The sequence below is a fragment of the Heloderma suspectum genome, chromosome 8 (genome assembly GCF_057233095.1).
Source record: "Heloderma suspectum isolate Gila_16-S chromosome 8, 16-S_ref, whole genome shotgun sequence".
NCBI lineage: Eukaryota > Metazoa > Chordata > Lepidosauria > Squamata > Helodermatidae > Heloderma > Heloderma suspectum.
This window is the reverse complement of record NC_139465.1, coordinates 37,715,754-37,732,830: the sequence shown is the minus strand read 5'-3', so window position 1 is coordinate 37,732,830 and position 17,077 is coordinate 37,715,754. Positions and strand designations below refer to the sequence as shown.

Below are 17,077 nucleotides of genomic sequence, written 5' to 3'. Positions count from 1 at the left end.
ACATAATCCTTTTAAACAATTACTTTTCACTTTGTTGTTGTTCAGTTGTTCAGTCGTGTCCGACTCTTCGTGACCCCATGGACCATAGCACGCCAGGCCTTCCTGTCCTGCGCTCTCTCCCGGAGCGTGCTCAAGTTCATATTCATTGCATCGGTGATGCTATCTAGCCATCTCATCCTCTGCCGTCCCCTTCTCCTTTTGTCTTCAGTCTGCAATTCTACACACACTTATCTGGGAGTAAGCCCCATTGAACTCAATGTGGCTTACTCCTGAGTAGAACTGTACTGTACATTATGAGGTTGTTGTTTTTTGCTCTTCAACATTCTTAGCTACTCCACTTTTTAAAAATGTATCATGGTTTACTCAGTTGTGATCCATTTGTTTGGGCATGTGGAAAAATTGCAGGGTTAGATTCACGATCTAGCCAAGGCTAATCACTTTTATATCCCAATGATTTCAAGTAAGAGAAATGTAAGCATGAGTTTAATGAAAAACACAAAAAACCTCTCATTTATTTAAATAAGAAAAAAATGCTTAACATTGATTAGGTCATGCACACATTTTCCTGATTTTTAATCACAAACCTTGTCAATTTAGGAGCATATTATGTTGCAAGAACTCCTCTTTCCATTAAAAAAAAAACAGAGAAAAACAAAATATGTTTCTAGCCCTCATAGTCTGTGAACACAAAAACTTTAAGGACTTGAATCCCAATTGAGAAATCGGTTTAAAAACAATATCAGTGACTAATAGGATAATCCGATGTCTCAGACATTTGTGCATGGCCTGGTCAATACTGCTCACATATGCTAACTCACAAGGGGCAAGTGAAAAGCTTAGAAGCCAAAGTCTGGAGAACAAAATCACTTTCTAATGCTTTGCCCCACATTTCTAGATTGTACATGTACACTACAGTGTTAACAGATCAGGAACATGGGACTAGGGACAAATGTAACAGCATACAGAGTTCCACCATCACGTCTAAGAATGCAGCCATGTATGAGGGAAGTTGTCAATGATTTGCAATGATGAATCTAAGCAGATACTCACAGAATCCTTCTATCTTGTCAGCTGTCTTACTCCATGCTACCTGCCTGGTTTCCATAATGACCTGGATGGTCCTCCTCTCTGGATTACTCTTTTTGAGGCTATACACCGTCATGACAGTGCCGAGCTCCAGGGTCCTTTTGATTTGACTCTTTTCATATTCTGGTAGCTCCCCATAGTCTATGCTTCTTCGGGACATTTTCAGGGTGAAGGCAGCAAGTCTTCAACAGGCTGAAAGAAGGAGGAGCAAAGATGACTTACTTTTAAAAGGAGACCTTTTTGTTAAAAAGTATTTCTTTTGCGGTTTCATTTTAAAGAAAAAGGAATTTCAAAAAGTGAAATTATGTTAGCATAAATAACTGCTCTTGCGGACAAGGTACACAGGTCTCCACTGCTGTCTGATTAATTTTAACAAATAGTCCTACCCAAATTAGGTACCTTAAAAAACAAACCATGGAGTGATTTGCGGTTGTCGAAGAAAGGAGCCAGCACTACGCTAGCCAACACAATACAAGTATATACTACTTATTAACAATGGCTGGGGTGGAGTAGCCTGAGCAGTAGCTGAAGTATGACCTCACATTATGGAAAACAAAGTAAGGATGCCTCTAATTTGTCAACAAGGCACTACCATCAACTGTTTGTCCTTCACAGCATTATCCATAGCAGAAAAGACATTTTAGCCCCATCCTCTTCCCCAAACTACATATCATTCCACTGATGGCTTACCATGAGTTACAAGATCAAAATCTTGACAGCAGTTTCTGGATCAAAATCTCTCACACAGAAGACAAGAGAGTAGAGACTGTGGTCCTAAGCACACTTACCTGGGACTAAGTTTCACTGAACAAATTGGGACTTCCTTCTGAATAAATCTGCCTCAGCCTAGGCTGGAAGAAACTGAGTTCTGAGCCAAAAAGCTCCAGGCTCAAATCTCAGCTTTGCCATGAACTCACTAGTATACCTTAGACAAGACACTATCATTCAGTCTAACCACCCCTCCTCACTACGTACTGACCTACCTTACAAGGTTGTTGGCAAGAATTACTGAGATAATGTATGTGAAGTGCTTTGAGCATTTAGATATATAGCAATCATTTTATGTAGATTATGTATCAACTCCCAAAAAAAGAATTGGCAAAACTGTTTCAGCTTTATTAAAGGTAAAGGTAAAGGTGTCCCCAACCAGTCGTGTCCGACTCTAGGGTGCGGTGCTCATCCCCGTTTCTAAGCCGAAGAGCCAGCGCTGTCTGAAGATGCTTCCGTGGTCATGTGGCCGGCATGACTGAACACCGAGGTTCACGGAACGCTGTTACCTTTCCCGCCGAAGCAGTACCTATTTATCTACTTGCAATTTCTTGCTTTCGAACTGCTAGGTTGGCAGGAGCTGGGACTGAAGACGGGAGCTCACTCCGTCACGCAGCACTCGGGTCTCAAACTGCTGTCCTGCCGACCTTCCGGTCTGCAGTTCAGCGTCTTAACCACTAAGCCACCGCGGCCCCTATTTCAGCTTTATTACTACTACTTATATCCCATTTTTCAGATTAAAAAAAAACCAAACTGGCTCGCAAAAAGAAAACTGCAACAGATATAAAAAGTTAAACAACACAAAACATGAAAATGGCAGCACTAAAACATCAATAAAATTTAAAATACCATTTAAAGCAGCAAACTATAATAATTCCTTAGAATAGATCACATATTAAAAGCTAGTTGAAATTTTTTAATATGCAAAAGCCGTCTAAAAATGGAAAGATCCACTTCAAAGGAATTCCCGGTGCAGCAAACAAAAAGTCCCTGTCTCTTGTACCCATGATAATTATTTACATCACCTGGGTCCAAATTTGAATATATATTTTTTCAGGAGTGACCACATCATAGCCTTTTTCAGTGATGCCAGCACTACACCGTCCTTCAGTGAAGTATTGATTACCTCTGAAATCCCAACAGAAAGGCCTGCTGCTCTTGTGGTTTTAACCAGCCAGAGCAAGCAAGGATTGAGGACTAAAGTAGTTGGTATCAATTCTCCAAGCTACCCTGGCTCAGGTTGAATAAGCTGAAAGGTCTCCATCACAACATGGCTAGATAAAGCCCTAGCAATGATAAATTCTGCTCTAAATGCAGTTAGAACAGACGCAAGAAATTTTATCTGAAAAATGTATAGCAAATTAGTCACAGTGGTCCAACAAAGGTTCTACTTGCAGGCTAGAATGAAATAGGTCTCTCACCACATGGAATAGCTCCACCAGCCAACTTGAAGCAGACCTAATGGTAGCAAAGAAATATACTTTCTTTGTCAGTATCACCACCACAGAGTAGTCCCTAAAATGGATTCTAGTCTTGTGTTTGGTCAAATTCATCTTGTCTTCTGCCACTTGCACTCAAGCCATCATTCCATACATTTCTTTATCCCCGTTTCCTCAGAAATCCAAGGAACTAGTTGAGCACTATGATTTGGGAGAGGGTGCTTAGGCCTGGGCTCTAGATACAATCACTCCATTTACCCATGAACAAGGTACTAACAGGGCAGCCAGGTATGTCAGCAAGAAAACCCTCAAGAGACTTCTGAAATCTATCGGAATCCATAAGACTCCAATGGCAAAAGAGCCTAATAGATCCTTCATCCCTGCAGAGATCAGATGTTGCTGAAATCCCAAACCTAACCAGGTAGTGGTCTATCCAGGACACTGGAACCGTAACAGGTTCACCCACCCACAGACCAATTGCCTTCTCACCGGTACAAAACACTAAATCAAGTGTCCGCCTAGCAGAATGAGTCAGATCAGATATAAAATTGAGTCAGACCCACAATCACCACAGAGGCTACATCCTGAGCTGCATCAGACAAGAAGGCCTCATCTTGAGCGACTTCAGCATTCATGCCAAGTATACATAGGATTGCAGAGGTAAGTATAAATAGGATATCTACAAGGTTACAGGCTGAAATCCTATGCATATGTATCTGAAAGTAAGCTCCATTGAATGAAGTAGAACTTAATTTTGAGCAGGCATGTAAAGGATTGGACTGCTGTTTCCTGACATCACGCTGCACCTCTGCACATGATCAGAGACATGTGTGGAGCTGGAAGGAGGGCAAGCAGGGTTCCCACAGTTGTACTGGATTTCAGAGGGCCTTGGAAGCTCAGCACAACTGTGGCAAAAATTCCTGCCCTTCCCCAGCTCTAAATTTAGAACTAAGGAGGGAAAGGCTCTGGGTTTTTTGGTGGTGTGCTGTTGAGATTCATTGAACATCTCTACCATCCATTGTCCAAATGGCATTCTCCCCCAGAGTCAGGCGGAAAAGCTGGGGGTTGTTTTGGCACTGAGTGGCAGAGGCATTCCAAGCATTTCAACCACAAGTCCCCAAACCTATGCCCAATACGGAGACTGTGGGGACGGTTCCTTCATCATTCTTGTGAGATAGCGAAAGAACACCCAACATGGCAAGCAAAATTGTGGGCTGCTGATATTGGGGCATGATAAAGGATATATTTTAAAGAACTGCAACAGAATTGTCAGCATAGATTTGATTTTTTAAAGAAATCTTTGCCATTCACATGGTTATGGAGTAAGTCAACTATACATGGTCAAGTTCTTTCATCCAATAATCTCATGATTTAGAAAGAACTCTCATTTTTTCTAATCCTTTAAGTAATAATAATTATTCCCCAAGAAATATTCTAGCCTTCCCTGAGAGTGCATGTACTTCAAGTAGTTTTCCCAAGGGATTTTTTGTTGTTGTTATATTTAATTAGTATGAGTTGGGGAATGCCCAGGACAAACTGTTATTTTTGTTCTGACTCCATGGCATTAATGAATTAATTAGTTAATATCTCGCCTTTCCACCCAAATGGCACTCAAGGTGGCCACCAATAAAATCCAGATGAAAAACAAAATTTTAATTAAAACAAAACATAAAAACAAATGAATTAAAAACGCTATTAATATCACAACAATACAAGACATAAACAGCACCAACCAATTTAAAGAAAACCTTCAGCAACAGACCAGCTTATATGCCAAAGGCCTGCCTGAATAAAAATGTTTTTGCTTGCCAGCAGATGGACAACAAAGAGACAGCCAACCTAGCCTTCCTCAGCAGGAAGTTCCAGAGTCTGGGAGAGGCCACTAAGAAGGCCCTCTCTGACACCCACACCAAACATGCTTCTGATGGTGGTGGTATTGAGAGAAGGGCCTTATGGTATTAAAACCTGGGCAGGCTCATATGGAAGAAGATGGTCTTTCAGGCAGCCTGATTCCAAGTCTTATAGGTCATAACCAGCACTTTAAATTGTGCCCAGAAACAGACCAGTAGCCAGTGAAGCTGTTACAATAAGAGAGTCGCGTGCTCCCTGTAACCAGCCCTAATCAACAGTCTGGCCACAGCATTCTTGACCAGCTGAAGTTTCTGAACAGTATTTAAAGGCAGCTCCAGGCACAGCATATTACAGTAGTCTAAATGGGATGTAACTACGGCATGCGTGACTACAGCCAGATGAGACATCTGTAGGAACAGACCCTGTTGGCCTGCTAGCCTTAGCTGTGCAAACACACTCCTGGCCATCACTGAAATCTGGGCTTCCAGGTCCAGGAATACATCCAGACTGCGAACCCGAGCCTTCAGGGGAGTGTAACTCTATCCAGCACAGGTTGAATCCCTATTCCCTGACCTGCTTTTTAACTAACCAGGAACACCTCTGTCTTGTCAGGATTAAGCTTCAATTTGTTTGCCCTCATCCAGTATGTTATAGTCTATGTTTTACAAATAATTTTCACTGAACTACTAGACAGAGCTAATGGCTTGTGTCCACAGAACTGAAAATGGTGTTTTGCTCATGTGATGGGGCTTTCCTGTCCCTCCTTTCCACTGCAGCTCGTTGCACCTGCTGAGAAACTACTTCTGAGGGTTAGGGGATCTCTAGAATGGTGTGCAATATGGCACGGAGCTGCAGATGGGGAGAACTGGTGGAAATTGGAGAAACCTCTTTTCATGAGCGGAAATCCCTACCAGCACCATTAGGGGTTTACTGTATCCAGGCCAAGTTGGATCCGAATAGTGAAAACATGAACTTTTATTTCAGTAGTGAGATCACTGTCTTTCTGGGGGAGTGCATATTCAGATTTATCCCTCAAAGTCATCAGGAAATCAAATATATGTAAAATCAACTATATCCAAGTGATACAAATAATGTTATTATGCAACTCCTCGGGTACCTAATTACTACTAATAATTGCTTATTTCATACCCATCAATCTCTATTTCTTTAACATTCCCAATAATTCCAATAAAGCTTACATGAGAGAGGTGTTCAGTGAATAACCCTTTTCTCCAGATGGCTATTTAGATCACCTAACAGAAAAATAGCTTTCTACCAACATGTCTGACATAGGAATAAGTGAGGGAAGGGGGGACAGATGTAAAGCACTTCTAATAAGCAATGCCTGCTTTAACTACTTCATTAGTAATTAATTGCCATGAGGATGATGGGAGATGTAGCCCAACACATCTGGAGGCCACCAGGTTGGGGAAGACTGCTCTAGATTAAACGATGCACGGACTGGACCAGAGTAAGCATATATAGGATTGCACCCTAAATTGCAATAAGTTTGTTCTTGCAATGGCTCAAGCCTGCTTCTTGATTATTTCAAAAACACTGAAGCTGGAAAGCATTTAAAAATTTAAAAAAACACATTTGCAGTTCAAGTATGCCATTTAGGTAGAAGGAGGCTGCGTCAGAAAAAAATTGGAATGAACTGATAACACTGAAGCAAGCCTTGTGTTGCAATAACCCTGAGAGATTTTTTCTGTTCTTTTTTACTCTTTGTACAATGAGGAACTGAGATGCAAAGTGATAGTGACAACAGTACTGGGCTAACACTTGAACAGAACTTCCAATTCATACATATAAAACTACTCATGCTCAGGTTAATGTCTTGCTTCTAAAGCAAGCTTTAGTGAAGTGTCAATGAAGTAACCAACTGCAATCCAAGGATCAAAAAAGTTGGCGGTCTTGATTAGAATCCTAAAGAGGCGTGGAACAAAGTTTCTCAGCATTAGTTTTCCCAAAAGGCATTGCAAATCCAGTCCATCATCGGTGATGAACTGGCCATGCTGGCTGGGGCTAATGGGCACTGGAGTTCATCATAGGTTGCCTACCCTCACAGGTCCCCTACCCCCTGAGTCAGTGACTAGTCCAAAGTCACCCAGTGAGCTTCATGGCTGAATGGGGACTAGAACCCAGGTCTCCCGAGTCCCAGTCCACTACACCACACTGGCTCTCGTTAGACAACTGTTCAATTAACTTGCTGTGCAGTGCAATCCCATGCATGCTAATAGAAGCAGAGAGTCTCACTGGATTTAGTGGGGCTTAACTCCCAGATAAATGTGCCTAACATTTTAGCCTGAGTCAGTATGCTAAAATTCACCAAGGGTGTTTTTTTTTTTGCCTCATCCAAACATCATACAACTTCAAATATCAGCTTGAAATTCAAATCTTAATAAAAAAATTCATTCGCTCCATAAGGAACAGATGAGTTCTACAGTCCTGGATATTGTCAGGGTGGACACTGAGCCCATAGAACCTCAGAGCAGTTCTGATTCTGAGGAGGAACAGCCGTCGGTGGGAGAGGAGCGCGCTCATCCCTCCCAGGCCCTGCAGCTGGCAGAAATTCCTCCTGCCAGCATTCCAGAGATAGATAGCGGTCCTGGGAGTGAAAGAGCATGGGAGGAGGGCTTGCTGGATGCTCGACATAGATGGAAAGAGCGACGAGCTATGGAGGGTGTGGAAAGGAGGCGTAGCGCCCATTTGTCACACAAGCAACGGTCGCATCCTGAGGACCCAAGGGAAAAGGGGAGGTACTCTCCCTAGCCCATAAGTTCAGGGTCTGCAAGTGATTCTCGTTCAAACGGGGACCAACTGTTTCTAACCTGGGGCATAGGTTACTCTGCTGTTCATAGCTTAGTCGCTGGTGATAGAGTTATTAAGTTGTAAAAGGAATAAAGCCTTGAAAAGAATCCTTTGTCTGTGTCTGGAGCTGGCTACTGGAGTAGACTGAAAGAGGCTGGCTAGGGCCCCCTGACAGATATTAACATAGCTGCTTTATTCAGACCACTGGTCCATCTAACTCAATATTTTCCCCTCTGACTTACAGCAGATTTCCAAGGTCCCAGGCAAGATTCTCTCTCAGCCTTGCTACTTGATATCCTTTTAACTGGAGATTCTATGGACCTTCTGCATGGAAGCATGTGCTCTACCACAGAACTATGGCTCTTCGCCCCTTCCCCCACCAAGTCAGGTCTTACACAGCACAGATATTATCTGCTCTCATTCATTGAAAAAAATGTATAAAGAGGCTGTAAAGCTGTGTTCTGGAATCATCCCCCTCCCCACTCCCATAACAGAATAGAAAGGACTGGAAGGGCTCAAAAACTACTCCAGTCACAAACCACAGCATCTCCTGTACTTCTTTTCTTCATCCTTTTTGCCCACCACCTTTCATGACAAGCAACTTGTTTCAGTTTCCTTGTTAATAAATGGACCCCAGTGTCATATTTTGCTTCACCATAGCTCTAGCTTAACTCCTTGCTTTTGTCTGTCTCAGTTGATAATTTCAAGAGAAATGTTGAAAAAGATGCCCTGCTCTGGAAATACATATACATTTTGTCATATTTATACAAAGCACAAACCAGTAAGTATTTTGATATTTGAATGTTCACCTTGCCACCTGATAGAACGTGAAGGTATGAACCAAACCACAACAATGCCACTCACTGTGTTTTACATCCTTAATCTCTAATTGCCAGCAGAAAGGTTTACAATGCTCCATTCCTAAAATCCCTGGGATAAACACTATCTTATACAGTAAGAAAGCAGCTGTTGCTGCTTATTCAATGGAACAAATAATAATTATTCAGTTTCCTACACAGCACACTTGATCCTTAAAAACCCTAGCTTTTATGTCTGTTTGTTTGTACTGCACACCAGAAAAATTTACTCAACACCTGCAGTGACGCCTGCTCTCTATAAACAGCAGACACTGAATAAACATAACAGTTCATACAGGATGCCTTGGCAGAAAAGAAAAGCTGGCAGCAACTGACAAAATAGAACCACTGGAGAAGAAGCAGCAATACCAAGGAATATGTCTTGAAAGAAGCCATTACAGGAGAACTAGGATGAGAGAAAAGTATAAAATTCTCTGAGGCTGGGACTGAAAGGGAAGAAAAAATTGTCAATTACTATGTGTGAAGTCTCTTGATCCTATATCTGTGAAGGCCAGGACTACTATTTCCTCCTTCCCTGCAGCTTTCTCAAAACCCTGTGTACTACAATGGTGACAAATTAAAAGGTACGTTTTAAAATACTTCAGGAACCAATATAATAGGCTTTGAATTGCCACAGTAATACTGCACCGGCTATTATTACAACATCCCACTAGTTTGCATTGGAACTTCAAAAGACAATGCAGCTAAGGAGAGAATTCCCTGAGAGGAGGAGTTCTGGGAAGCCAGAGGCGGAATCACCCAACCACTTTTCTACCCAGCATGTAAAAGAAGTTAACAATACACTCTCTTACATGTGTGCATACATGCGGATGAAGATAGAACATTTTAATTAAACATATGCAAATATTCATTAGTGTGGATAAATAAATCTAGGCTGAATAAGCAATGTGAATCTCCCAAATATCAAAATCTGCACCACAAAATGGTGGACATGAAGCGATTGTTCAACACACAATTCTTGGCAAAAACCAAGAAGCAAACTCCCTCTTAAGTCCTTATTGAGCAGAAAAACATTTTTGTGGATATCACCACCATGAGATCACCTACCCTGTCTATCAGCCAGTAGCCCCCTAGACTATGCAAGTCTGAACACCAGTCTGAAGGCCTATATATGCCAGTAGCTACAGGTTACCAAGATTAATCAGTGGTGAATTTGGCTACTTTTACCCAGTCTACACATCATGCTAAACTTGTAATAAAATATGCATGAGCAGTGTTCACCTGCATGCAGCTCCTTTCCTACCACTTTGATCATCCCTTGGCATAAGAAGCAAAACAAGCCAGGACGGCACTGAATCATAGTTTCCTGTGTCCAAACCAGGAACTAAAGTTAAGTGCTTCCAAACAAGGGAAGCTTAATAAACCCACTACAAACCCTGGTTTAAAACTGGCTTTCAATCCTGGCTTGCAATGGTGCTGTCAGACCTGGACTTTGGGGCAGACGTCTAGGGCTCCACTGAGCTAAATGAGCGCACACGCCCCTAATACAACAGAGCTGCATTTGGCTAACCACATTTTGAAGTAAGTGAAGTAATACACATTTACCATCTAAAGAGGGGCCCTCCATGAGACCATGGAATCCAGAATCTAAAATTACCTAACTGCAGCACTGCTGGCTTATTTGGAAGCAATTTTGGTTTGCATATAACAGGAAACTATGGTTAGTTGCAGCTTCCTGGTTAGTTTTCCCACTTCTGTGAATGGAGGAGCAAAGCAGGAGCAAATGGGCTGCATGTACCTGCTTGTGCATTTTTGGCATCCTGTAATGTGCAACTGCCATCTCTTGATTAGGAATAATCTTTTGAAACAATGCAATAAACTTGCTGTAGAGGAGTTACTTTTGCAGTCTCATCTGAAGTATCACTGCTGTAGGCAAAGGATTATACCCTGTGGCCTATAGATAGCTCTTATTAAATTTCAATGGAACTGTATACTGGCCCCTTTTTATTTGCTTGCACAGGTCCTAGAACACCAAGCCACCTTGGTTTGTAAGTGTAGGTAACCTAGCTACAAACAATAAACTAATGATCAGACAACAGATCTTGGCCAGAGAAATTCAGCATCAAAGGGTTCAGTCACACACTGACCTGGTTCACATGTAACAACCTAGAATATGGGTTGAGTATGGGTTGTTGAATCCTGGGTTGTCGCTTTGTGTAAACCCAGAACTTTAGGTTAAAGGCAGCCGCCGGCATGATCACATCACTCCGGTGCTTGAAGGAGTTGCACTGGTTACCAGTTGTTTTCCGGGCCAAATTCAAGGTGTTGGTTTTGACCTTTAAAACCCTATACGGTTCCAGCCCAGCCTATCTCAAGGAGCACCTCCAGCAACACCAGACAGACCGCTCAACAAGATCAGCCTTGGATGGCCTTCTCTCTATCCCATCAGCCAGGACAGCTAGGCTGGTGAAGACAAGGGAGAGGGCCTTCTCTGTGGTGGCCCCCACTCTGGGGAACTCCCTCCCTAAGGAACTCCACCATAGCCCCTCTTTAATGAGCTTCTCCCACGCACTGAAAATTTGGTTATTCAGGCAGGCATTTGGGGTGGGTTAGGGTATTTTTAAATAATGTTTAATGTGTAATTTTACTGTTTTAAATTGTACTGTTGTACATCGCCCAGAGTGGCCGGGTGACTGGCTAGATGGACAATTAAGAAAGTTAATAAATAAATAAAATAACTATTGCTAACCCAGACTCTTGGGACCATCATGACAGGATGACCCATCAGTGAGAAGTTTCCTATGTCACATTGTAACTGCATTAACAGGAATTCTTCCCATGTGTCCAGTTTGGCACTAGAACATCAAATCAAGAGCACAGGAAGCTCCTTTCTAGAGTCATGCCCTCCAAAGTACAAAAGGTAATAATTTCTGAAGATCTCTAACTAACTGACTTTTGTATTAAATAACAGTTCATTATCATAGTCTGTTTGTGCCTCCATTTTTCTGGACAAAAATAAACTAAGTTTTGTGAATACACCACAATCTACATGAAGCAAATGAAAATGAAATCAGATCTACAGTTTTGCTCTTGCTCAAAACCAGTTTTCTGCTCTGGGTAACTCAGAAGTATATATGCATGTACACAGGCAAGAGATCGACCCAAAATACCTATTTATCAGATTTTATAATCAATTATATCAAAGAGTTTTCATCTTGGACAACATTATAAAACCCTATAAAAACACACACAGTTTTCGTTTAAAATATATGTACATATTGTGCTTGATCTTAGCCAGCAGGCCAAGATGAGAGAATGTTTGAGTCATCTCTGTAAAGCCCAAAGATGTCAGACCTCATGCAGGCTGTTGGAAAAGAATGAAAAATAAAGCATGAGCCTTCACAGTATCCTGACTCTTGCTTCTCAGACATTTAGCCAAGATCAAGCATAGTGATTATACTAATGTAAGAACTTCCTTAACCTAACTATGAAATAATTGTCCGAAACTGCTTTGTTCCTCATGATAAACAGCAAGAAACCCACTCTCCAACCTTGAACATAAATGGTAAAAACAGGCATTCTAGGTTGGCCTTAGAGATTATGACATGATATAAAGGTTCCCAAAAGCTTTATTGATTATAGGTAATGAAAAAGAATGGAGTGCAGGTATAACAAAGTAGCCCCATGTAGGGACATTATGATAGTTATGTACTTGGTGGAAAATGTATTTCAGATGCCTAGATAATAGTAAGACAATTTAGGAGTCTAAAACAGGTGCATGGGGTTTTACCACTTCTAGGATGCCATCCTGTAAATCAGTCTTCCCCAACCTGGTGCCCTCCAGATGTGTTGGACTACAATTCCCAGCATCTTCCACCCAACTATGCTTGCTAGAGGATGCTAGGAGTTGTAGTCTAACACACACCTGGAGAGCACCAGGTTGGAGAAGGCTGTAACAAACACTTCCAAGTAAGTCCCACTGAACTCAATAGGACTTTCTTCTGAGCAGACATGCGCAAGATTGCACTGCTAGTTACCAATTTTTCTCACAATACAAATAACAGAATTTTGTGAACACCCCTCAGTTCTTCCACCCAGCAGCACCTATGAAGGTGACCTAATATTGATCAGGGAGATCTGACAACAGACAGTACCAAATACCCTGCCTGCAGCTGCTCCTGTTGTTCTGTGATAGATTTCCACTGCTCCACAGATGAAGCCTTTTCCCACACCAAAACAAATGTAGGCAGTTTGAAGGGCTGTAACTTAACTTGTTAAAAGCATGGTGTAGTGGCTAGAGTGCTGGACTGGGAGTCGGGAGATCCGGGTTCTAGTCCCCACTCGGCCATGGAAGCTCACTGGGTGACTTTGGGCCAGTCACAGACTCTCAGCCCAACCTACCTCACAGGGTTGTTGTTGTGAGGATAAAATGGAGGAGGAGGAGGATTATGTACGCCACCTTGTGTTCCTTGGAGGAAAAAAGGCGGGATATAAATGTAATAAATAAATAAACAAACAAACAAACAAACAAACTTGTCCTTTTTTAGGGTTACTAGCTACTGGCATGACAAATTGTGGCTCTTCAATCTTAAAACAATATTCATATATTGGAACAAAGTAATATCCCCCATTCATTTCCTTACCACAAGGTTCACATACACATACACTTTTGTCTCCACCTCAAACAGATCCACTTCTTTGTTCACACCACTACCTTTTCTTCCTTCACTCCACGGCTATATTGCTGCTGTTCTTACTAATCCACCACCACCCCCATTGGAGAAAAAGCAGGGGGAAAGTAGGGCGGAGAGCTGGTTTCCTTCCCTCTTTTTGCAGCCACCAGTCTCCTCCAGCTGGTGGGAGGCAGCAGCAGTGCTGGCAGAGTCCTCCAACCAGTCTGCTGTGAGCAAGGCTGTCTCCTGGAGCGACAGCCAAGGCTCAGCAGAGAAGACAGGCTTCATTATAATAAATCATCGAATTGCCTTTCTGTTCAAGGCGATTTTTAAGATGTGAGAAGGTGAAGCTCAACATAAAACAAAGCTAAAGAAAACAAGCAGCAGCACTACCGCTCCAAGAACAAGCTCCATGGGTAAATACCTGCCTGGGTAAATACAAAGAACATTTCGACTAAGCAATGAGGTGGCCTGACGGGCTTTCCTAGATAGGTTTCAAAGACCTGCTACAGAGAAAGTCCTGCACTGGGCACTACCAGATCTTACTTCTTAAAGCAAAGATACCCAGAGCAAGGCCTCCATGAAAGTCCTCAAATATTGAGAAAGTGGTAGAGGTAAGTCACTCTCATGTAAAAGAATACCCAGGGGTATGTCCTTTCTACCCCTATCTAACCGCAGCCTGCTTAGTGATGGGGAGGGAAAAATTTAAAAAAAGGAGTGCCCCAGAATATGTGCCCAGTGTTAACTCCCCTCCATCCCTTTCAGTTCAGGGATTAGGAGGAAGGACACTTCCCTCCAGTTATGTTTAAGCACCAGCACCTTTTCAATTCACTAAGGGCGTAATCCTATGCCAGAAAAAAAACCCTACATCTCCCAGCATTCCCCAGCCAGTCATACTAGCTGGGGAATGCTGGGTGTTGTAAGGCTTATTTCTGTCTCAACAGGCATAAGATTGCACCCTAACAAAGCAAGGGCAAAACAAAAACAAAACGAGGAAGGGGGAGACAGAAGAGGGGAAAATTCTGAGGTAACCACAACCTGCGTAAGGATGGAGGGAAGGCACCAAAGAGTGGCACAGGGCATGTGCAGAATGACCATTGCCTGGACTGCAGAGACAGACACACACACACACCCCATCTCCTCAGTGATCCCCAGGCAACTTCTGCGCTGCAGCAACCTTAGTGCCGGTCAACGGCAGGCAGTAGAAAAAAGATCCGGCATCCTCGGGGATGGACGGTGAGCGCTCAAAACAAGTGCCGCAGAGAGCATGCACAGAGTGTCGGTTGCTGAATGCTTTTAATTTCAAGCTTTAAAAAAACAAAACAAAAAAAAACGTGACCCTCGTTATTTTTGTTTCCTTTTCGTGTCCTCCGCCCTGAGACCTAGACCTATACTGAAGGGCAGCTTAAACATTTTAAAAACAAACGGGGCGGGGGTGGGCACGCGCAGACACACAGCAGCTTCTCTGGCCTTGGGGAGCGGGAAGGGGGCATTTCGCTGGCAAGGCGCTTAAGCCCCCTCGCCTTTTAAATACACCCCGCTCAAGCACGCGGGGTTGGTTGGAAGGAAGGAAGGAAGGAAGACAAGCGGGGGAACCACCACCCCTTACTTAACCCCAGGCGGGGAATGAGGAGGGAAGACCCTCGGCTCGGCGCTTGAAGGAGCCGCGGCGGGAAAGGGCGCCTCCTCAGTCGGGCGCTCGCCTCACCTGCGCCTCCGTCCCCAAGGCGGCAATTCACGCGGGCAGGGCGCGCGAAGGGGGCAGAGGCGCCCGGCGGGGCTCGTGCCGCTCGCTCGCCCGCTCGCCGCTTCGCCGGCTTCCCCTCGGCCCGCCCGTCGCGACCTCCTCCTCCTCCGTCAGCCCCAAGAAGGCTCCTACTTCTGCTTCTCAGGCGAGCGGAGGGTTGGTTGGTTGGGCGGGCCGGGGACAGGGCCCATGTGACGCGGGCCGGCCACCCAGCAGCCATGGAGGGAAAAGGAGGGAGGAAGAAAGGGCGAGAGAGCGATGGGCGTGTGTGTGTGGAGAAAGAGAGACGCGTGTGTGTGTGTGGAGAAAGAGAGACGCGCGTGTGTGTGTGTGTGTGTGGAGAAAGAGAGACGCGTGTGTGTGTGTGGAGAAAGAGAGACGCGTGTGTGTGTGTGGAGAAAGAGAGACGCGCGTGTGTGTGTGTGTGTGTGTGTGTGGAGAAAGAGAGACGCGCGTGTGTGTGTGTGTGGAGAAAGAGAGACGCGCGCGCGTGTGTGTGTGTGTGGAGAAAGAGAGGCGCGTGTGTGTGTGGAGAAAGAGACGCGCGTGTGTGTGTGGAGAAAGAGAGACGCGCGTGTGTGTGTGTGTGGAGAAAGAGAGACGCGCGTGTGTGTGTGTGTGGAGAAAGAGAGACGCGCGTGTGTGTGTGGAGAAAGAGAGACGCGCGTGTGTGTGTGTGTGGAGAAAGAGAGACGCGCGTGTGTGTGTGTGTGTGGAGAAAGAGAGACGCGCGTGTGTGTGTGTGTGTGGAGAAAGAGAGACGCGCGTGTGTGTGTGTGTGTGGAGAAAGAGAGACGCGCGTGTGTGTGTGTGTGTGGAGAAAGAGAGACGCGCGTGTGTGTGTGTGTGGAGAAAGAGAGACGCGCGTGTGTGTGTGTGTGTGGAGAAAGAGAGACGCGCGTGTGTGTGTGTGTGTGGAGAAAGAGAGACGCGCGTGTGTGTGTGTGTGGAGAAAGAGAGACGCGCGCGCGTGTGTGTGTGTGTGGAGAAAGAGAGGCGCGTGTGTGTGTGGAGAAAGAGACGCGCGTGTGTGTGTGGAGAAAGAGAGACGCGCGTGTGTGTGTGTGTGGAGAAAGAGAGACGCGCGTGTGTGTGTGTGTGTGGAGAAAGAGAGACGCGCGTGTGTGTGTGTGTGTGGAGAAAGAGAGACGCGCGTGTGTGTGTGTGTGTGGAGAAAGAGAGACGCGCGTGTGTGTGTGTGTGTGGAGAAAGAGAGACGCGCGTGTGTGTGTGTGTGGAGAAAGAGAGACGCGCGCGCGTGTGTGTGTGTGTGGAGAAAGAGAGGCGCGTGTGTGTGTGGAGAAAGAGACGCGCGTGTGTGTGTGGAGAAAGAGAGACGCGCGTGTGTGTGTGTGTGTGGAGAAAGAGAGACGCGCGTGTGTGTGTGTGTGTGGAGAAAGAGAGACGCGCGTGTGTGTGTGTGTGGAGAAAGAGAGACGCGCGCGCGTGTGTGTGTGTGTGGAGAAAGAGAGGCGCGTGTGTGTGTGGAGAAAGAGACGCGCGTGTGTGTGTGGAGAAAGAGAGACGCGCGTGTGTGTGTGTGTGGAGAAAGAGAGACGCGCGTGTGTGTGTGTGTGTGGAGAAAGAGAGACGCGCGTGTGTGTGTGTGTGTGGAGAAAGAGAGACGCGCGTGTGTGTGTGTGTGTGGAGAAAGAGAGACGCGCGTGTGTGTGTGTGTGTGGAGAAAGAGAGACGCGCGTGTGTGTGTGTGTGGAGAAAGAGAGACGCGCGTGTGTGTGTGTGTGTGGAGAAAGAGAGACGCGCGTGTGTGTGTGTGTGTGGAGAAAGAGAGACGCGCGTGTGTGTGTGTGTGGAGAAAGAGAGACGCGTGTGTGTGTGTGTGTGGAGAAAGAGACGCGCGTGTGTGTGTGTGTGTGGAGAAAG

General features: G+C 44.7%; 1 protein-coding gene across 2 annotated transcripts in view; it reads right to left on the bottom strand.

The window, feature by feature from the left end:
* PLCG2 (phospholipase C gamma 2) overlaps window positions 1-15,375 on the bottom strand; it is a 107,385-nt gene extending 92,010 nt beyond the window's left edge. For both annotated transcript variants that reach the window (XR_014784607.1, XM_084811980.1), the window contains exons 1-2: window positions 15,155-15,375; window positions 1,051-1,278 (exon numbers count right to left, since the gene is read on the bottom strand). Coding sequence is in view for 1 of the 2 variants with exons in the window: in XM_084811980.1 (XP_084668106.1) it covers window positions 1,051-1,246 (196 nt within the window). In the remaining variant the exon portion in view is untranslated. The remainder of the gene's footprint in view (window positions 1-1,050; window positions 1,279-15,154) is intronic.
* Window positions 15,376-17,077: the final 1,702 nt, after the last annotated feature.